The 21,076-nt window shown below is 49.8% G+C and overlaps 8 protein-coding genes across 8 annotated transcripts; 4 read left to right on the plus strand and 4 right to left on the minus strand.

The window, feature by feature from the left end:
- Positions 1 to 1,599: 1,599 nt before the first annotated feature.
- On the plus strand, positions 1,600 to 1,869 carry BCR38DRAFT_347685 (uncharacterized protein; the record flags this gene model as incomplete). The annotated part of the gene is made up of 1 exon (XM_040856363.1): positions 1,600 to 1,869. A coding segment is annotated over one exon (270 nt), but the record flags the coding sequence as incomplete, so codon positions are not given.
- A 173-nt stretch (positions 1,870 to 2,042) lies between these two features.
- BCR38DRAFT_440837 (uncharacterized protein) lies at positions 2,043 to 3,043 on the minus strand. The gene is made up of 2 exons (XM_040860733.1): positions 2,733 to 3,043; positions 2,043 to 2,629 (listed from the first exon to the last, which is right to left on the minus strand). The coding sequence occupies exons 1-2, from the start codon at positions 2,872 to 2,874 to the stop codon at positions 2,115 to 2,117; spliced, it is 657 nt and encodes a 218-aa protein (XP_040713748.1). The 5' UTR covers positions 2,875 to 3,043; the 3' UTR covers positions 2,043 to 2,114.
- Positions 3,044 to 4,582: 1,539 nt separating this feature from the next.
- Positions 4,583 to 5,476, minus strand: BCR38DRAFT_487413 (uncharacterized protein; the record flags this gene model as incomplete). Its single annotated transcript, XM_040864154.1, has 3 exons — positions 4,583 to 5,017; positions 5,143 to 5,325; positions 5,393 to 5,476. 3 exons carry the CDS (start codon positions 5,474 to 5,476, stop codon positions 4,583 to 4,585), a joined length of 702 nt encoding a protein of 233 aa, XP_040713749.1.
- Positions 5,477 to 7,293: 1,817 nt separating this feature from the next.
- Positions 7,294 to 7,584, plus strand: BCR38DRAFT_348541 (uncharacterized protein; the record flags this gene model as incomplete). Its single annotated transcript, XM_040856430.1, has 1 exon — positions 7,294 to 7,584. A coding segment is annotated over one exon (291 nt), but the record flags the coding sequence as incomplete, so codon positions are not given.
- A 394-nt stretch (positions 7,585 to 7,978) lies between these two features.
- Positions 7,979 to 10,109, plus strand: BCR38DRAFT_487414 (uncharacterized protein; the record flags this gene model as incomplete). The annotated part of the gene is made up of 8 exons (XM_040864155.1): positions 7,979 to 8,084; positions 8,138 to 8,263; positions 8,351 to 8,424; positions 8,479 to 8,605; positions 8,660 to 8,707; positions 8,757 to 9,161; positions 9,241 to 10,013; positions 10,071 to 10,109. The coding sequence occupies 8 exons, from the start codon at positions 7,979 to 7,981 to the stop codon at positions 10,107 to 10,109; spliced, it is 1,698 nt and encodes a 565-aa protein (XP_040713751.1).
- Positions 10,110 to 10,275: 166 nt separating this feature from the next.
- On the minus strand, positions 10,276 to 11,289 carry BCR38DRAFT_476358 (uncharacterized protein; the record flags this gene model as incomplete). Its single annotated transcript, XM_040863034.1, has 1 exon — positions 10,276 to 11,289. One exon carries the CDS (start codon positions 11,287 to 11,289, stop codon positions 10,276 to 10,278), a length of 1,014 nt encoding a protein of 337 aa, XP_040713752.1.
- Positions 11,290 to 13,804: 2,515 nt separating this feature from the next.
- Positions 13,805 to 16,689, minus strand: BCR38DRAFT_459479 (eukaryotic membrane protein family-domain-containing protein; the record flags this gene model as incomplete). Its single annotated transcript, XM_040862289.1, has 3 exons — positions 13,805 to 14,494; positions 14,543 to 15,193; positions 15,244 to 16,689. The coding sequence occupies 3 exons, from the start codon at positions 16,687 to 16,689 to the stop codon at positions 13,805 to 13,807; spliced, it is 2,787 nt and encodes a 928-aa protein (XP_040713753.1).
- Positions 16,690 to 19,527: 2,838 nt separating this feature from the next.
- Positions 19,528 to 20,871, plus strand: BCR38DRAFT_38251 (uncharacterized protein). The gene is made up of 3 exons (XM_040857429.1): positions 19,528 to 19,744; positions 19,825 to 19,977; positions 20,140 to 20,871. Exons 1-3 carry the CDS (start codon positions 19,679 to 19,681, stop codon positions 20,545 to 20,547), a joined length of 627 nt encoding a protein of 208 aa, XP_040713754.1. The 5' UTR covers positions 19,528 to 19,678; the 3' UTR covers positions 20,548 to 20,871.
- Positions 20,872 to 21,076: the final 205 nt, after the last annotated feature.

Consider the following 21,076-nt stretch of genomic DNA (forward strand, 5'->3'; position numbering starts at 1 on the left):
GGAGCGTTGACGGGCAGGACTGATTTGTGGCACGACAGACATCTTGTTAGCAATATCCTCTCTCCAGAAGGCTGGCTTCCACTGACCTCGAGTCTCAGAGCAGTACCTAATTGGGATACCGTCGTGGGTTACGGGCAAGCAGTCCGAACATTTGCCGTCCGAAGGCTTTGCTCGGGCGGGGCGGAGGGGGATTCCTTCCCTTAATTCCGAAGTCGATACTGCCCCCACGTACTCGTAGCGCACGATATGTTTCCAGGAGGTCAATAACATGGATTAACAGGGCTCCCCACCCCATCCCCGGTTTTCAGCCAAGCGTGGCCGGTCGACCTAGGCCCTTTGAGTTGCGGCCAACTATTGATTATTACTTCGTACATCTGGGAGGGACACTCTCAATGTGGATCGGTGTACGACCTCGGTGTATCACATGTGCCCTATATTCTTCCCATGATTTCTAAAACTGGGGCAACTCGTTCACCGCCCCTAGGATTTACTTCGTCTTGATCTCACAAACATACGTCGATATCATGTCTGGTTGCAGCCGGTGGGATCGCTCTCGGCAGCTGTTAAGAACGATGACGAAAGCTGAGTTGGTAAAACGCAGACATTGACCCGTTTCGAATTAGTTACCCTTAGAATCGACGAATAGATTGTACTTTGATATAAGCACTTTCTATACTTTGGCATTGCTGAACTTTCAAAACGCCAGTTCCTAAATGTACGGCTTTTTGTGGCTTTGATTGTAGAGCATACCTGGTCCTCCTCGTATAGTGATTATACTCTGGGTGATTGCTCTGCCGCCCTGCTTGGCGAAGAACATGGTCACATTGTCGCAGTGCTATGATGCTTCGAGGCGGCGAATTAGCCTCGGGAACAGGGGCCGGGGGTAGGCCGCCCGGAGCCACATGTCAGGCTCACTCATGCAATCAATACCCACTATTTCTCATAGCGTAATGGGTATGTAAGATCGGGATTGCATTCCTGCCTAAGACTACTCCTACATCGTGTCGCCTGAGCATCCTGAGATTTTGCTTACCTAGAAGTCCAATAAATTACGGTAGTATCGACGGATGCGTTGCCTGATATCAGCTGTCGTGACCTATATATAGCAAGCCACAAACACAAATAGCCGATCAAAAGTAGGTTAGGGGTATCGTTAAGACAATTGTGATAATAGCGAGTGACGTGGTACAAGTAAAACTCTTTGAGGTTCAGCCGCGATGCCGAGAAGATGACGAGCGTGTGGTTGTTATGGGATATCTCGTTTCGTAAGGGTGACTCTCCCACTTGGCAAAATGAAGCCTTTTACACGCACGCCAGGAAAGCAGGCAGGAATAACTTCGGCTATACATCGGCACTTCCACGAACATCCCTGCCAAACTCACCTGGTTCTATCAGTCTATGTAACATACATCCAGCCAATGAAGCGCCGTCTTCCAGATCCATGCAGACTTATCAAAGAACGTGTATCAAAGAATGTGAAAACTGAGTGGACTCCGATCATCGGGATGGCTATGTAGGAGGTGCTTGGAATATGGATCACTGACCAAGAAGTTATTACATAGTTTCACCACCCTCCCTACGGTACCCATCGCGTCCAGACCATTAATATATGTGTCTGTTACGGCGGTGGCTCTGCAAGGGTTCTTCTCGGGACCTCTCTTCCCAGCAATTGTAACTATTGTGAACATTATTATACCAGAGCATCTAGACGTCGCCGCAATTGGGGTTGCGTCGGCTTTTGGTGGCTGCGGCGCGGCACTTATCCCGTTCAGTATTGGTATACTGGCAGATGTCGCTAGTGTCACGGTGCTCCAACCGGTCATTCAAGCTGTATTGGGGGCTATGCTTGTGTCTATATGTTCTTGCTGACGATCGAAAAGAAGAAGGAATCAGGGCCGTATTCTCTTCAGCCCAATCCAAATAGATGTCGCATTTGGTCAAGCCGCGCCGTTTGTTCCCCCGTAATCGTGAGAACTCGTATGCACATACGATGAACGATTGATTACTGAGAACGTGGACTACATGAGATAAGACTTTGGGAAGCTGTCAAAATCAATTCTTCTGAGCTATATTAATCCCTTTGAATGCCGTATCGCACCCGACGTTGGCATTATCTATTGCACCCACTCCACCTTGAACTCCATAAACTCAACCCTCAACGCGTCTATGGCATCCTTTTCCGGCCTTGCCACCAACGGACTGACATCCAAGACCCAATCACCCTCATCCTCGTCCGCAAAAATCCAGCAAATTTTCCTCAACGGGATTCTCTCCACCTCGTTTCCGTCCTGGTCCAGCACGACCCTGTGCACCCACGCATTCTTGCCCTGCGCGCCGCCATCCCGAAAGACTTCGAGCGTCACACGATCGACACTCGCCGCACACGTCAGCGGATAGAGGCCCCAGTCGGCGAATCGGTCGCAAGTGACGGTGCTGAGGAGCGGCTGGCCGGCGTAGAACTCGATGCCCGTCTTGACCCAGTGGCTGGGTGGCGATGCGGTGCTTGAAGCAAGCCGCGGCACTAGAAGTAGCCCGGCTTGGTCGTACGAGTGAGCCCAGAGCGCCCAGAAGGTGATGCGGGCGGAGAGGAAGGACTTGAGCGGGCGGGAGACGGTGCCGATGACTGGGGCTGTTGTTGGGGTGATGGAGAGCGTCAGTATCAGAGACAGAAGGAGAGAGAAAACGGAACATTGAATATGGACAAAAGGTAATGAAGCAAGTGGTTTGCATACCGCTCCACACATTGGTGCTAGGGGGCTTTCGCCAGATGTCGGTACCAGGGCCTGCTTCGAGGGTGAACGGCACCGTAATGGCATCAATGACTTTTCCCGGCATGGTTGATGGTTTGTGAGGTGTTTTTGGTTTATTTCTCATACGAAATCAGAATTCTGTCAAGCACTCTTGACGCATGGATACGTTCCACTATATAAGAACGCGAACGAACGAACGACATGTGATCATGTGCTTGGCAGGTGCGCTATACTAGCTTTTACGTTACTACTACCAACCCCTTCATGGCAGGCGAGGGTGCGTTTTAGATGCTTCCTACGTATAACCCCTACTCGACGGTGCGACTCCGCTTCGCATCATAGCTTACCTCGTGTGTATAGTAATAGCCGATGAAAGACCGACCCGATGTAAGAATACTTAGGTACAGGACTAAAATGGAAGCAGATGGGAACTACACGTGTACACTGACCCAAGCTCCCCCGACCATCCAGGATCGTGTGGGGCAGCCGCTAGTTAGGTGGTTCCATCGAAGCTTATGTGAGCAACGTTTGGGATAGTGATTGGTTGGAGAACGGAACGGCGAATTATCACAACATATGTATGTTTTACGTTTTGACGAAGGATGTCGCAGCTTGTCGCATTTCGTGTATATTGCAACCAAGGGTAAGTGTCGTACCTCGGCCCGGAAGACCTCCATTGCTCTGTTACTATATATACCCAGGGATGATGATGGTCTGGACTTCAAAGTTCCAAAGAAGAGAGCTCCATGGGTTGTATTCTGATTTAACGTGTTTGGGCAAAGGCTATGAGGCGCTGCTCTGACAAGGAAGGGAAATTCCAGGTCGCGAGGAGAAGAATGAGAAGAAGCACGATAAGGCCGACTGTCATGGCGAGCAATCTTGGATTTGGCCCTTAACCTCCTCGAAGACACGTTCCGTAACCCAGGAGGCACGAGGTACAATGTCCTCCACATCCGTAGGTATAACCGTGAAAGGGGGTGCCCGCAGGAACTTGCCAGACCTGACTCCGATCGAAGAGTTCTTTTTGGAACTACTGTAAAGCCTTTCATCAAGCGCAACTGGGAAAAGGGTGCAGAACATCCCCAGAAAAAATTTTCCGCATTCTTAGAGTGGTGTGTAATGACCGTAGATGGAAGAAAGAGTAGTGTACATATTCATTCTCGCCATACAGGCATTGTTGTCGAAACGCTGTGAATTTTGTTAATCGGCTCATATGAGATCATGCCGTAATAAGTCGGCCCTCAAGATCATATTTTGCAATCTGCTAAACCATAGGTGTTCCCCTTCGTAGGATGAATCAAGCACGCAGTCATTCATTCCTCCGGTTCAAACAAGGAGGTTGTGCCGATTGGGTGCTTGTTTAGGGGAAGTGCTGGGGTAACGGAGAAATCCAGCAGCATTAAATCCACTACTTGCAACTAGTTAATGAAGTCTCATGATACACTGGACCAGTCATTTACTTAAGGTACGGCTACTAAAACCGAAAACTCGAGGAAGCTGTCAAACTCCATACGGCATGGTGTTCGATGCGTTAAGTAGATTCCAATCACAAGTCGAACAGCGACCAAAGGACAAATGCATTTTTTTTCTCATTATGCCTTCGTTAATGCCAGCATATCTGAAAATCTCCTTGTAGTTAAACCCAGGCAGTCTCCCCTCACTCAAATACAGCTCGAAAGAAAGTCTGCGGCACCATATCCCTCCTAACCTGGGAAAATACAAACGCAAAACTCGAACCGAAACCCTGATGGTCCTTCATACCAATTCCATCTGAAACGAACTTTCACCATGCCTTCGGGAAAACTCCTACAGTTCTTACGCAGTGAAAGCCTCTAGAAAACATGCCACAGATCAAGCTCATGAGGCTGACGCCAAGTGATGCCGCCCTCTTCTGTGGCAACAGGAGCCCCTGCCTCATCATCATCACCGTCACCGTCAGAGTCATAATCAGCAGCGGCGGCGACAGAAGTCTTGCGCTTCTTGGTGATGGCGGGCGTTGTCGATTCGGTGGGGGAAGAAGTAGCCTTGCGCTTCTTGGTGATGGCAGGCTTAATCGCGGTGGTGGAAGCAGAAGCCTTGCACCTCCTACCGCTGGTAGAGTTGGCTGGGGTGGCCGGGGTGGTGAGTTCTCCCTCGCTCTGAGAAGGACCTGAGCTCGAGGTAGCGTTAACCTTGGCGGCAAGCTTTTTCTTGATGGCCCACCACTTGTTGGATGTGGTCTTCAAAGTGTTGATGCCTGAGACCTGCTGGAGCTTCTTTAGGTCGACCTATGCGAATGTGATGTTAGTTGATTCTGGGACACAAACATATGGAATGAAATAAGATGAAATTAATTGAGGTGAGGTGAGGCGAGATGAGATGGACCGAGATGTATGGGGAAAGAAGGAATTACCTTGGGCATTCCACCAACAACGCATTGCCAAGCAAGACCGGCAATCTCGAACTCGCGAGCAGTCAACCCGGTGTCGCCATTGGCCGAAGCGTTGCCAATTTTCTTCTTGATCTCGCACCAGTTGTTGGAAGCCGTCTTGACCGCGTTAATGTTGGCCACCTGAGCTAGCTTCTCGAGGTGGATCTGTGAGGAAGGTGAGTATCTAGAAATGGTGAAATGGGAATGATGGAAGCGCTGTGTCGCGACTTACTTTGGGGAATGAGTCTCCAACACAGAGCCAGGCCAAACCCGAAACCTCGAGCTCGCGAGCAGTCAAGTCATTCTTGTCAGACATCGTGCTTGATGGTTAATAGTTGAATATGATGGTAATATTTTGCAGCGGATGGGTTAGATGATGGTAGTGGAGGTTGAAAGTTGGTGATGAAGGATGGGTGATGGTTGGGTTTGCGGGGATGAAGTGTTCGTTCGCAATGAAGGGTACCTTCTCGAGTTTGGTTGGGCAGACGCAGGTCTGAATTGGTCACAATGGAAGTCAGTTCTTCGAATTTTCTTGTGCAGATGCAGGCCTAGCTTCAGCCAATGATTTATTTAAAATTGAAAGACGGACACTCACAATCTCAGAAATGTGTCGGTCCAGAACTTGTCGTCGTTGCCAGTCGTAAATGCCACTCGTCAGGTCTTCGACAGTGCAAATCGACCAGTATTACAGTTTACTATTGAGAAGAAAGATGGAAGATACGGCTGACATGGTAACTCGAAACTCGAAACAATGTATGGAGCATTGTCTTTCTGTGAACAGGTCGTCTGGCAGGAAGAAGGATTACTAATAATTTAGGGAAGATACAGGGCCTTGATGCATCTTATCACGCCGGACTAATCCCAACAATGATTGATAACCCTTAAATATTTTTAGGAAACTACTTGGACGCCGCATGGTCATAATTTACTCTGCGGCCTTCCGACTAAATCGCAATACATTCGTTCCTGGACAACATGTGCATGTCCATAAATTCAGAAAGAGCTTCTCGCCAGCAGTTTGAGCATCTTGAGCACTCCTCAAGGAATAGATAGCGAAGAGTAGACAATGGATGTGTGTAGGAATACCATGCCGCAGGATACAATGCGGCTAGGCTTATATGCACTGGAAAGCACAACCCCTTTTAGGAGGGAAGTGCGTAAGCAAACGTGGAAATACCACGAACCTTGATTGGCACCAATGTGACCCTATGACAAATGGCTCGCCACTCAGGACGTGAGGAAACTAAATACTAAATGTACAGGAAGTCGGTATCACCTGGGGCAATGTCTTGTAAATGGTCGTAATTCAGTCCTGTTCAAGACAACTTAGGGCCATACGATTGCGATGCTGTTCTTTGATAGACACCCAGTGGGCCAATATGAGGGTGGCTGTATTGCCGCATTTTGTTGGACCTTCAAGGCTATTATTCAAAAAGTGCCAGCTTGTGACGTATGGCCACAATTACCCTACGATATTGGCCAATTTGACCTCCACCTTCGGACCATTCCAATTCTGCCTGTGGGGCAGGCATCGCTCATTTCTATCTATATAAGGCCCTTCTGGTCACAGTTTAATTCTTGGTGGACTCTTCAGAGATCATCACATTCAATAAAAAGACCATTTGCCCTACAGTCCAATAGTATTCAAAGCAGGGTGACGCATATCATATATGGCACACACCTTAACTGAATGAATAGACGCAAATAAGCTAATCTAGTGATGGTATTACATAGAAGGTGCGCGAGGATCGTATTTTAAATACTGCTATGAAGGATCTTAAGCTACAACTGTAGGGTCCGGCGGCACCGCGCCGCTAGAATGAAATTTAATAACCAGGCCCTTTAATGGTGGCCGAACCCTAAGGACTGGCTGGAGGACCACAATTGCCCTATAGCCTTCTCTAATGAGTGCTGGGCGCACACCGATCTAATATGGAAGACCTGGATCACTATGTATGACGCTAAGGACTCTGCGGAATTCGACTTACAACGTGAAAAGGGACACGACTCTATAGTCTGGGGCATAGTTTGTGGCCGCACTAAGGAGCCTCTCTTTATCTGGTCTAAGGCCAAGGGGTAACACTGCAGAGATCTATATCAATACTATCCTATCCGTCATAGAGGAATATAGGGCTAGTTTTCCAGCAGGGTAATACCTCAGACTATAGTGCTAGAGTCATACTTGATCATATTAAAGAGCTAGACATCGAGTGTCTAAGGTGGCCAGCAAAGTCGCTAGATCTCTCGTATATTGAAAATATATGGTTCTGGATGAAGGTGTGGCTCTACCAGCTCTTGACCCCGGATGAGTTAGCTAACGCTATTCGCGCTGCGTGGGCCGCAGTGCCAGAAGAATTACTGTGTAAGTTGGCTACGTCAATGCCAGACCGGCTGCGGAAGATGTTAGAAGAAATAGCGGCTTGATTGATTGCTAATTTGGTATATGTACCTCGCTAGTTAATTTGTATGCAAGTTGGATATTGGCTATTTGTGGAGGGATGTTGTATCGCACGAACGGAATCAATCCTGAAAGAGGTGAACTATTGACTTGGCAGCATATGCATGCGATGTAATATTCGGAAAGGACTCAGTACCTCGCTTATAATTAATTATGATTTAGTGGACCTGCATCCCAAGTGCTTACTAACACCATCCGGGAGGTGTTTTCCAGTTTTCAACCTAGAGACAGGAAGAACAAGTCTCAAGCTTCGAATTAGCCGTCACGATAGAGTCAGTTTTTTACAGGCTCTTGTGCTTTCTCGCAGTCCTCCAAAGCCTCCAATATGCCACCGCTGCCGGCATTCCGCGTCATGCCACCATGGTGACGCGACAAGAAGCAAATGCTACTTCGTATGACTTCATCATTGCCGGCAGTGGACCGGCTGGCCTTACCGTGGCGGACAGATTGACTGAAGATCCTGCGTGTAGGCGCGATCACCTTTTATGGCATGCATCATGCGCTAACCTCTGGGTGCAGTCACTGTGCTGGTAATTGAATCAGGGCCTTTAGACCAGGGTGAAGACAATGTCTTGATCCCCGGCGATTATCCACCTTATCAATACTTCTGGCTCGGTTTAGACAGCGAGCCCCAGATTGGTCTTAGTAACAGGTCTTTCTCATCAATATGTGGTCGAGTGGTGTGAGGGGGTTCAACCGTCAATGCAATGGTGTTCACCCGCGGTGGCAAAGGGGATTATGATGCTTGGGAAACGCTTGGAAACATAGGATGGAGTTGGGATGATATGCTGACGTACTTGAAGAAGGTGAGAATTGAGGGAAAAGACCAAGAGTCGTGCATGATACTTATGATGGTGCAGAGCGAGAACTTCACAGCTCCAGCGTCAGCATATGCAGCAGAAGCCAATATTTCGTACACTGATGATGTCCATGGCCACTCTGGCCCAGTTCAGGGAAGTTTCCCGCCGTATTTCTTTCCCGGCAGTGGTATGTTGGCCATCCACCACGGCAATCTGGTAATACCTGGCTAACCACCACCAGGAAACTGGTGGACCGCTGCAGTAGACTCGGGCATCTCCGTGGCATCTGGTAAGTGTGCCTACCAAACAGCATCAGAGATCACGCTAACACAGCGTAGACCCAAACGGTGGCAACCATTTTGGAGTGTTCGCGATGCCCTCATTCCTGGACCCTCATACAATGACAAGGAGCTATGCCCGGATTAACCACTATGAAAGGATCAAAGATTCGCGGTCAAACTATCACATTCTAGCCGACCACACAGTTAAGAGAGTCCTCTTCAATGAGAACCGAGCATTTGGGGTTGAGTACCTCCCGACCACTGGTGGCACTGTGTCCCAAATCAACGCCACTAAAGAAGTACTGCTGGCCGCAGGCGGCATCCACACGCCCCAGATTCTCCAACTCTCGGGTATAGGCCCCGAGGCACTACTCGACTCCCTCGAAATCCCAGTCGTTATCGATCTACCTGGTGTAGGACAAAATTTTCAAGATCACGCTACCTTGACCGTTTCGTACAGCTGTAAGTCATTTCCCATTGCACCATTGAAAGATCAGTCCTATGCCGGCTGGTGGCTGACAAGGAGGGCAACGGATGGTAGTCTCGAATAACGTTGTGCCAAACCAAGAGACGTTGGATACGAATGCCACGTATCGGGCGGAGCAACTTCAACTGTACGAGCAGTATCAGGAGGGCGCATTTACGATTGTGCATCCATTGGGCACCAATATTGCGTCTCTTCCACTGTGCAACGCGACGGAGGATTGCCAGACGATTGCTGCTGCGGCGAGGGCACAGGATCCAGCACAGTATTTACCGCCTAGTACAGATCCGACGGTATTAGCTGGGTACGAAGCTCAACATGCCCTAATCCTCGAACAACTCGAGGGTGATTCCTTGCCCATCGGCCAAATACACTGGGGCACGAGCACCGCAGCAACACTGTACTTCGTGAAGCCGTTAAGTCGAGGGACCATTAGCATCAACACCACCGATCCCTTGTCGAACCCCGTAATCGACTGGCGGTCCATGACCAATCCCACAGATTTGGACCTAATCCTCGCATTGTTCCGCAAGAACCGCGATGTGCTGTCGCAGCCTTCGATGCACTTGTTGGGTCCAGTGGAAATTGCCCCCTTTGGTGAGCATTTGCAAACTGATGACGAGCTCAAAGCTGTGTTACGGGACCAGATCAACCCTTCTAATGCGCATCAATGCTGTACTGCGCAGATGGCAGCGAGGGAGTTGGGCGGTGTCCTAGATGAAGAGCTGAAGGTCTATGGTGTTCAGGGGTTACGGGTGATTGATATCAGTTCCTGGCCGATGATTATTTCGGCTGCGCCGACGGCGACTATGTACGGAACGGGCGAGAAAGTGAGTGACAAATCTCCGAAGAATCGCAAGAGTTCACTGAGTTAATCGCATGCACAGATTGCGGATATCATCAAGAAGCAGTACCGCCTTATCTGAGCCAGAACCATGAAATATGGCCGTGGGGCCCGAAGCAAAGTCCATGTATTAGGAAACGTTACGTATCAAGAAGCGAATCACTCATTACGCAGGGTATTCATTCAATGCCAACCACTCGCCCCCTTCCAGTCTCCTTTTCCATTCGCATTGCCATCTCATGTCATCACTAAGCCAACCCGAACATAACCCCCATGACCATCGCCAAACCTCCCACCAACCCCTTCACCTCACCACCAAACCTGTCCGATCCAGCGGTGACGGGGATCGCGCTGGAAGTAGTCGAATGCGAGGAACTCGCCGTAGTGTAATGCGTAATCGAGTGCGACGTCGTACTCGTAGTGAAAGCCGTCGAAATGCTCGTCTCGCTGTAGCTTCCACTTTGACTCACAGGCGAGTTATCCGAGATTGTCTTTCCAGTCTCGGTCGACGACGACGAAGTGGACCCTGTGATACTCGTAGCAGGCCCTATAGTCGCAAACGACGAGGGCGTTGCGGTCGTAAGCGGCGTAACAGTCGTAGAAACCACAACCCCACTGCAAGTATCTACCGTGACCGTCTCGTTCATGCTGTGGTGCACAGTCGTCTTCGAAATCGAAGTGACTGTTGTAGTTTTGACCGAAGGCTCCGTCTCACTCTCAGTGGAAATGGAGGACAACGAGATGGGAGTAGCGGTCTTGGCGGGAGAAGTGGGGATGGACGGAGGAGTGGGAATGGACAGAGGAAAGGGGAAGGAAAGAGTTGACCCGGGGTAACTGATGAAAGTGTAGCCGTCACTCGTCGAACTAGAGTACTCGTAGTTCGTGGTGGAGGACGGACCGAGGTCAACGGTGGCCTCCGTGGTGATGGTGTAAGTTACGAGCTTTGTGTAGCTGGTGCATTCCGTGGTTTTGATGGGATTGCATATAGCACCCGACAGGAAGGCGGTTAGGGTGCTGGTAAAGGGAACGGTGGTGTAGCCATTGTAGGTGCTGGACTCGGTTGACTCGCAATCTTCTGTGGTGATCGAGGTCGAGGTGTGGCGCCGGACGGTCTGGGTTGTTGTCCGAGACGCCGTGCTGTGCACCGTGCTGGTCAACTTGGCTATGCCAGATGGTGTAGACGTGCTGACCAGGACAGGCCCGGATGCCAGTGCCAAGGGGGCTAGAAGGAGAACGAGTGTGAAGAGAGATCCGAGGGCCATTATGAGCGAGTGACTATTGGCGATGGTATTACTATGGGGTGTCAGGAGCTGATGGTTGACGGCGAATAAAATGCGAATCTGTCAAGGTTCAGAGACAGGACTCATCTTTAAGATATAAGACCAGAAAGAAAGACCCCAATGTTTCACTTGTGACATGTCTAGCTCAACGTGGCACATCAAACGGATTCAATAGCCTTGTGTGGGGCATGAAAACACAGACTGTGGGTAGCAGGCAACCAAAGAACCATATCGGATAGGCGCAGGATAGCGATCTGTCATACCGTTTGACGGCAATGGCATCGCCTCGTCATGCGATCAAGATTATGAGATCTCATCAGCCCATACACAACCGACGGAGTAAAGGCCTGCAAATGAAGCAACGAGGTGGCAGCTAGACCTTGTATTGTGAAATGCACCATGTATCCATGTATCGACTGAGACTCATACAAAATCTGGACTGAAGCCCATCTCACGATATCACCGACTCCAATTGCATCGAATAGGGGTAGATTACCGGGTGACCGACGAGATGGCCACAACGCATGTCACGTATCACCAAGGGAAATGATACGCGAGTAAAAATGTCGCGCAAATCTCCAGACCAACTCTGAGTTGGCGGCGACCACGGCCGAATCTGCAGTGTATTCTTGACGACGGTTGGCCGCAACCCACCCCGCAGAATCTGTGGGCTGCCGCGCGATGCAAGGGGCATATTAGCTGCTACAAGAATTGACCGACCTAGGTGTCTCGAGAAGCGGAGGGCCAGGGCCAGCAACAGGAAACGGGTTGATATGATGGGCTAAATTAAATCTCGTGAGGCTTGCTAATATGTAGTGTTATGTTTGGATACAGTGAGTGAGCTGGCGACCGATGACAACCACATGCGGGTGGGCCTAGACTTCAGAGAAATGGCTCAACCCTTCGCTGGATGGGCGTATCTATCAGTTTAATGACCTTGAGGAACATACAGAATTGATTCACCGGTGCACGGCTGGTCATGCTCTTTTCCAGATGAGTGAAAATCTCAATCGCGACTAACGTAGTCCACGGTCCAATTGCACACTTCGGCAGATTTTCGTACGCTACCACTTTGACCTGCGGTTTTTCACCACATAACTATAGTTAGTTCTTGGAATGAAAGTGATATGATTCTAGCATTACATGCGCTTCAATCTGATCCAAAACTAAGTGTACGTCGCGCTGGTCAGATCTATAACGTACCTTCTAGAACCCTTGCATATCGACGCGACGGTAAAACCGCTCGAGCGATTACGCGATCGCTAACGCAAAAGTTGACTCCTTCCGAAGAAGAGGCAATCGTACGACATATAATCGACCTAGATTCGCGAGCATTTCCTCCCCGATTGAGTAGTGTTGAAGATATGGCCAACCGATTACTTCGAAGTCGCGACGCGGGACGCGTCGGCGTCAACTGGGCCTCGAGCTTCGTAAGACGACAACCAGACCTCCGGACGCGTTTAAATCGAAGGATCGACTATCAGAGAGTCCTCTGCGAAGACCCCGACGCGTATCGCGCGTGGTTTGACCTGGTACGGAATACAATTGCGAAATACGCGATCCAGGAGGAGGATATCTACAACTTCGACGAGACCGGTTTTGTGATGGGCCAAATCTCGTCCGAAATGGTCGTGACGACTTCTGATCGGCGCGGAAGGCCTAGAGCAGACCAGCAAGGAAATCGGGAATGGGTTACAGTTATTCAAGGCGTTGGGTCGTCCGGTTATGCCCTCCCTCCGTACATCATTTTCGCCGGCAAAACCCACCTCTCGTCATGGTACGAAAACAGCCCATTACCGCCTGATTGGGTTGTCGCAGTTACTAAAAATGGCTGGACTACGAACGAGAGAGGCGAAGATTGGATAAAACACTTCGATCATCACACCAAGTCTCGTACGAAAGGTACTCATCGCCTATTGATCCTCGACGGTCACGAAAGCCATCACTCGACCGATTATGTGAAAAATAGGATTGTACGACATCAAAATAGCTCACCAACGTCAATTTTTGCTGGAATAGATCAGATTGCGCGAGGTACAACGAAGGTTATGCATCGGCTTGCCCTTTTAGAAGGGGAGGTCGAATCACTTCGAAAGGCAAATGAGACCTTAAGTCGACGTCGCCGTGCGAAGGGAAAATAGCTACAGAGTGGAGGGTCACTTCGTATACAAGCTGGACAGGACCTACAGTCTCAACGAGAGGTTGATGGGCAGTTACATGCCGAATTTCGTCAAATTGGTGGTCGTACGAGGCGGCGAATTGCGCGTGTACGGCGCTGTAGAATCTGCGGCGAGCCCGGACATAATGCGCGCACTTGTGGAAATGATGTAGAGACGTCTGAAGATAACGATTCTGAGTAGTTTCAATTGATGATAGGCGTTGTGGTTGAATTAACTTATACATTGTCGTATAAGGTCTGCCAAAGTGTGCAATTGGACCGTGGACTACGTTAACTGGTGCGGATGACGCATTTAGGGTATGTAGATCCTGCCTAGCCCTACCATATCCGTTTAGCAATCATCTCATACCTGCTGACTTTCTCGAGTCCATCTTCGCCAGGCACCATCTTCTTGGACGCCTCCTCGCCCTTGCGTTCCCGTTCCCGCATCCTCTTCAGCCCCTCAGGATCGTCTGCATAAATCATACGCCTCCTCTCGTCGCCAACCTCAACATGCCCCCACCCACCAATCCGTTTGCCAGGTTGGTAATAAGAGTTTTCTTTCTTATCTGGGTGCTTGTGATTGATGTTCAGCTCCTGCATCCTTACAGTAGCGTAGTTCTCCCTCGCATACTTGAGCAAGGCCATACCAAGCACTAGCTTCAAGAGCAATAGAACAACCCAAGCCAAGAAAAACACAATAATCATGGTAACCATGGCAATTGCGTCGTCACTAGTAAAAGCCCAGAACGGGCGAACATGTGGGTTGGCGTAGGGGTACCCGTAAACAGCTCGTCCGAGAGCATTACGGATGAGCGAGTCGAGGCGGTCTAAAGCTGCAATCATGGCAGGAGAGGATGGGGTTGATGATTCCAGAGACAGCTCGGTGGTTGCCGTAGGTGATAGTGGCGGTGGTAAACGCGTGGCTAGGAACATGTGGTAAATTTGCACCGAGGCACGGATGAAGAGGCACGAGAGTGGAAGAAGTGGGAGCCCGATGCGCCTTGTAAGGGCGGGAGCGCCGAATGCCTGCTTCACATTAGTTCGTTATTCCAGTGAAACGGTAGAGATATTTACGTTGGTATAGTAGTCTTTGCAGAAAATGTCAAGCATTCTATGGTAGAGCCTAGGCTTCACGCTGTTGAATTTGTTGATGTAGGCATGCTTGATCCAATCGACTAGCATTTCACTGCCGATGACAATCAAGAACGGTGACAGTACCTCGCCCGACATCAGCCAGGACGGGATGATGGTAAAGCTCGCGGGCAGGATAGATGCGGTGTGAAGCGGCCCAGAGCCCAAAGCACTGCCATCAGCCTCGCTACCCGCACCCGGCACGGAAATGCCGCCGACTTCGACGATATTCCGCATGGCGATGATCAACAGCATAACCCAGAGTTGGAAGCGTTCGACAACGTCAGCGCAGGTGAGCTGGAAGAGGTTCTCCTTTTCGATCTTCTTGAAAACGCTGCCCTTGATCTCGACAAACTGGTTCGACATTATTAGGGTAAGCAACGCGTTGGAGTACGAGTTGACAGCCACATTCAAGGTGATGACTTGGTAGAAGAGGCATATAGCATGGATAACGTTGTAGATCAGGGACAGGATGAACATCCCGAATGGCAAAATAATCTTGGAGCGGCCAAAGCTATTCCTTGACAACGTCTCGGAGCTGAAGAGGCATTCGAGAATATCCTGACCGATAGCCGCGAGAAGGCGGTCACCAACCTATGGCAGGGTGTTAGAAGTAGGGGCTTGATTACGGTCAGTAAACTTACCTCGAGAAGGTTGTAGATGACGTAAAGCTTCATGGCTGACTGGGCGCGGATGAAATGGTACATGCGACTAGCATCAACGTTCATCAATGCCAGAGAACTACAGATGATGACAGCGCCTTGCAGCAGATCTGCCTTGTGGTAAGACGTGAGGTTCGAGGGTATCGACTTTGTTCTGCGATGCCGGTATCCGGTGCGTGTATTTCTAGCTATGGCATGCTTGGGTGGATGTAGAGCTCCGTTGGCATTGTGTCGCGGGGTGTTTTCCGCCATGGGGCCAGCCGTTGCGTCTGGTGATGCATGTCCATTTTCCGTTGGTCGACTGCGGCTTCTGTCCACCTCGCTTGGGGCTTGGCTACCGTCGGTCCTGCTTTGGGCGTCGCGCGATATGCTTCTCCCACGGCGACCTCTCTTCCAGAGCCGCCAAATGCCCTGCCAAACATAGCCTACAACCCATTTCATCTCCTTCCAGACGATGTATGCCCACCATTTGACGAGGACGCCGATGGCAATGCAAAACCGCATGGGCAGGAGAGAAAACGTGTAGAGAAATGCGTCTAGGCATGCTAGGGCGCCAAAGGTCAGAGTTGATTCCAAATAGTAGGGCATGATCAGGGCATTCAGCAGGCGTTCAAACTTGACTGCGCTTGACTCGTAGGGCGCATCGGCCGACTTATGACGGTAGATGTACAGTGGACTGGGCCGTACACCAGCTAGTTCGAGCTGAAGGTGCGTGTGCAAAGACATGGGTGGGAGAGGTATGGAATGTTGTATGGGAGCAGGTGAAGACTCGATGTGCTCGGCATCTTGGGCATCTTCAGCCTTGGGAGGCATGGGCGCCCGTTGAGGAACCGACGGAAGATTGCTCGAGCCACTGAGGTTCAATGGAGGAGGTCGTGGTCCAGGGTTATACGAGTTGCGACGAGTCGACACTGGTGCTATGAGGCCCAAAGTGGTGCTAGAAGTCTTCCGGTTGATAGGAGGTGTAGAGAGCGTCCGCGAGGACGCTGGACGTCGTCGGAAGTCAGCTGCGCTTCGAAGCGGCGCAGTATTAGGCTGATGGGGACGCAGCGGATCAGAATGATTTTCTGCCGCTGATGTAGGTGTTTGATCCTGTGCATGGCCCTGTATCTCATTTTGCAGTTGTCCGGCCATCAAAGGCCGCGACGCAGACTCGGCGATACTAGCAGACATGGGGTATTCGCTCCCGTTCGGCTTCCGCTGTTGGGGGGGCATCACCGCAACAGGCAGCGATTCGGGCGAAGCAGCCAATGCTTGAATTTGTGATGCAGAGAGCTTGCGGACGATTTCAGCAGCTTCCTTCTTCGCAGTGGACTCTGTGCGCGGTCTCGTCTTCGTCGTTGTCGTCTCGGTTTGGGTCGAATCCTTGGATGACGCGGGCGGCGGTTCTTCCATGACCGAGGACACTGACCCGTCGGTGCTGTTCATTGACGCACCAGACGAGGATGCGCCTTCCCCAGTGTCTTCAACCTCCAGGCCCTCGTGCTCGGTGTGGTTGCCATCTGTAAATCGAGAGACAATGGGCGTCGAGGCCGTGATCTCCAAAGCGGGAAAAGGGTCGTTGGACGTTGTTGAGCATGGTGACGAAAGCTGTTTTGTGTAGACTTGGCCCTTGGGGCCCTTCGGTTCATCCCTGGATAAGCTTCTCCCGGCTCGTTCGTCGTTGTTTGTGCCTACACCATCTCGACTGTCCAATACTCGAACCCCTCGCGTTTCTGCCATGCTCGATTCTGGCATTATCGCAACGCTATATTCGTCGGTGCTCCCATCGTATCCACTCTTCAAAAGGCCAATCGAAAGCCAAAATGCTGCCGTAGTTTCGGGCACAGGTTATGAATGCGAAAACGGAGAGGCGTGCGTGGAGATTTCGAGGTTGCTGTCAGCGAAACAGAGTAGTCGCAGCTTCCACGAAACATTTATTTTCCTTAACTCCGGGGCTGGAAATGGTCGGCTGATAGCCTTGCATTGCCCAGTGCACCAGTCCCGCTGGCCTATTGGGTGCTATTGCTGCAGGCTAGCTCTCAGACCAACAATGCACTACCTTACCGCATTAGCCGTGCATTGACGTCACTCTAGCCTGCCTCCAAATTCCAGAGTCATGTGTTTATACTGTATTCACACGGCCTGTAGAGGAGACGGGTCATTTTTGACGTATTCACCCATTTCCACCAAAGGCCCATGTATAGTTAATTGTCTACTTGAAGATGAGTCTCTACAAGTCTGTAGTTCAGATAGTGATTGCAAATCTGACCTTGTATCGATGACATCGCACAATTCTCTACTTTTCACGTTAGTCCATACTACACTCCAAGGACTGGCGCTGCTCGCGGGAATGGACTGATCAACAGCAGGCAAAATCGGCACACCATTACATCAGTAACAACGAAGCGCGTTGCATGTAGGCGCATAGGATATCAACATCTTCCAGTTAAATCAACCCGGTTGAAATCCCGCTTCAGTGCTTTTAGCATCATGTATCATTTTTGACGGGTAAGGAATCATTAGGTGACACGCTAAATCGGGTTGATTGGATTAGCTGTCAGACTTACGACATGATTAAAAAGATGGATATCAAGAGATGGAACTAGGTCATCAGCATTAAGTTGTTAAATCGGAGATGGCGCCGCCCAACAAGATGGAGTTGACTACTGTTGATCCCCTAGTCTCCTATAGACCAGATACCGAACACCTCTGACTCGCTTGCCTCGGCCTCATTAATGGCTAGGGTACGGATGGGTCCCAGTCGTCAAAGACATCGCGAGGTTCGACAAGATTTGGTTTTTGGTCGTCTCAGGGAAATCCTAGTTGCCCTAGAATACAGATAATCAGTGAGTATATTGTCTCTTTACCACGCCACGGATCAATTCGGGGTTGAGTCGTAGGCAATTCGTCTAAAGCCATATGTCGGACCGCACCAGCCTTCGACCTCCAACGACTGTCTTTTCCGTTTACTGCTATTGCAGCCTGCTGTTGATGACTGACGAACCCTGTGCACAAACCCTGCGCACAAACTCTTCGGTGCACAACCAACTGTTATAACTTCAGAAACGAAACCTCTGGTGTATCAGGCAACTGATCTAAATATGCAGCCAATAGGCACACTTTTCTGTATTTAAAGCCCTTATGGACGCTTTCACTCCTTTTTGACTTGGAGAGACCAGATACGCAATAAATTCTATGCCTTCTTATAGCTTGTTTTAAGTACGATATCACATGAGTGGTCCTATTGTCGGTTTTGATACCTACAGTTTCAAGGCTAAGCTGGTAAGTCTAAGGTTATAGTCTATTGTATTATACGTGTATCTGACCAATTAGGGTTATAATTGATTAATTAGTTTATTCGGTTAGATGCGCAAATAATCTGACCCTTTACTTTCGGGAAATTATCATCCTGACCGTCTATGGCTAGTAATGTAGCTGTAATCCATTATAGTGTCAAATACAGTAGGTAGTATTGATTGGTCCGGACCCGGGAAAATCTCTCTTCCAAAATATTTGGATTTGACCAAACAAACCAAATATTCGGCCTCGTAGATTTGACTATTTGAAGATAGGAATTGTCTTTGTTTATTTAATTGTCTGTTTGATTTATTCGTTGGATTTGATCGGGCTGCTGTCACGACCTGGGTTGCATCGCATTGGTAGAGACCTCGATTAGGTGCTATCGACGAAGATTCTACTCTAAGGAGCGAAGGAAAGAAGATTACAAACTTAGGTTTGAGGAGCGAGCGCGACTAAGTCGTCCACGCTTGGCGGGGCTCCTGCAGGGGTTATGATTGGCTTCCCATCTGGCACTGCCATGGCAGGTGTTCCAGCTGTAAGTCACCTGGTTGTAGTGAGTCTGCGAGGGTTGACCTTCACAGCTGCTGCGCTAAAGGATAACAGGTGGCAGTGACGAGATTTTACAATAATGAGGATTTACAGAGACAAGCAAATTTGTTGCCACGGATTAAATCACTCTCGCCCATTGAATTCGACAATGCTATATAAATGTGGTACTACCGAGTGGATCTGTTATGAACGTGCTATGATCCCAATAATTGGTATCGACGCAACGCGATGTGACAGTGACGACCGACAACTACGACTGGTGAAGACTCACAATATCACCTAATTTCAAATTCGTCTTTTCAGTCTATGCAATCGTCACGCTTACATCCACATCCTGGAAGCAACGGTTGCTCGGCCAAGGTTGACCCATGTTAGCACAGCCAACCTGATACGACTGCTGTCATTGCCCGACAGATGCTATCTCTACTCTGCCAAACACGCAGCAACTTTACATCTCTATCCGGCGCCTGCCATCTCCAAACACCAGCATCATCTCATCTGCAGCTTCCACCCAATCCTTTGAACCTTCTATCGTAACACGCCATTACCTCCCCCAACCATCCTCAAGCAAGCATAACTTAAGCCCATGAACGAACAAGAACTCGAGCTCTCCGGCCTCGCCTGGCGTTGCGTCGGCGATTCTTTCCCTAAGGTAATTCGCCATTCAACACTTCCTCCCTTCCTATTTATCACTACGTAGATACTGATCATACATATACATTGATTTCGAAGATGGCCGGCGTCAACGCCCCCAAGACCGTCAGTAACAACTGGATCGAGATTAAGAAGGTGACCAACACTTCCAATAGCAAAACCGACATGACTGCGCGTGAGTTCCAGATTGCCGGTATTGCCTGGCAGTGTGTCATTGGTGGAATGCCCAAGGTAAGTGACTACCCAAGTCACCATTTTCTCATTGCCTTTTCTTTTGTCTGATGCCGCCACGTCTTACTCGAACTCATCTCGCATCCTTACACCTTGCTCCGATTCGTTTCATCTATTCTCACCTCCTCTTCTTGAACCCAAACCGACATCACGTTCCCACAGGTCGACCTCAACAAGCTGCAGCAAGTTGCAGGCATCAAGGCCTACAAAATAGCGTCCAACAAGTGGGGTAAGATCAAGCAGAAGCTCAACCTCACGGTCAATGCCACCTCGGCCTCGAAGGCGACTGCTTCCCAGGAAAACGGAGAACTTCCAGCCCCGCCCAAGGCCACTAAGGGTAGAAAGCGAAAGGACCTTTCCGCATCCGATTGCCGTCAAGCTGACCAACTGTGGAGGTGGAAGGAAGCAAGGTGCCTAATTTTACTACCGACATCGATTCCAATGGCGAGTGCGGTACCGCCGCCAAGACTCCCGTCGCCAAGAAGCGCAAGGCCTCCGTCGCTGCTCCTCCCGCCTATGTCGATTTCGATGACGAGGTTCTTGATAAGGTTGAGGCTCCCGCTGGTATGAAGCGCCAGATGATGGAAGAGGAGGAGTTGGATGCGGAGGTCCCTGTCCAGCACCCCTTACATGAGATTTAAGGGCTGAAGAATTTTATCATTGAGCGCGTTTGCTCGAAATCAATGTGAGGAGTTCCACAGCAGGCAGATGGTGTTCGTATAGACCATGTGGACTTATTTCGGTTTGATTTTCGTGATTGCGTTTTGCAGGGTTACTTATTAGGGAACGGCTGCAATTGCATTTCCTTGAGAGAAGTTCAGGAACCTTTCTCCCTTAAGGTGTAGATAGAGCGCTATTTGCGTTGATGGAAAGGGGTATTCTCTTGTGCCTTAGACAAAAGACTTGAGATTTGATTTCCTGACGGGTAACTATCGTATATTCTAGTAACAAGGGACGTCTTCTGAATCAACTGCTTCGTTCTTTGTTTGGGCTGCAACAAGTCATACCGTCAGGCTTCTAGCCCCCTCTCCGTTCCGCTGGAGAATTGATCAGCACAAACAAAATTTTGCTGCAGGAGTTTCGACATTTCCAAGAGTGC

Source organism: Pseudomassariella vexata, assembly GCF_002105095.1.
Source record: "Pseudomassariella vexata strain CBS 129021 chromosome Unknown BCR38scaffold_10, whole genome shotgun sequence".
NCBI lineage: Eukaryota > Fungi > Ascomycota > Sordariomycetes > Amphisphaeriales > Pseudomassariaceae > Pseudomassariella > Pseudomassariella vexata.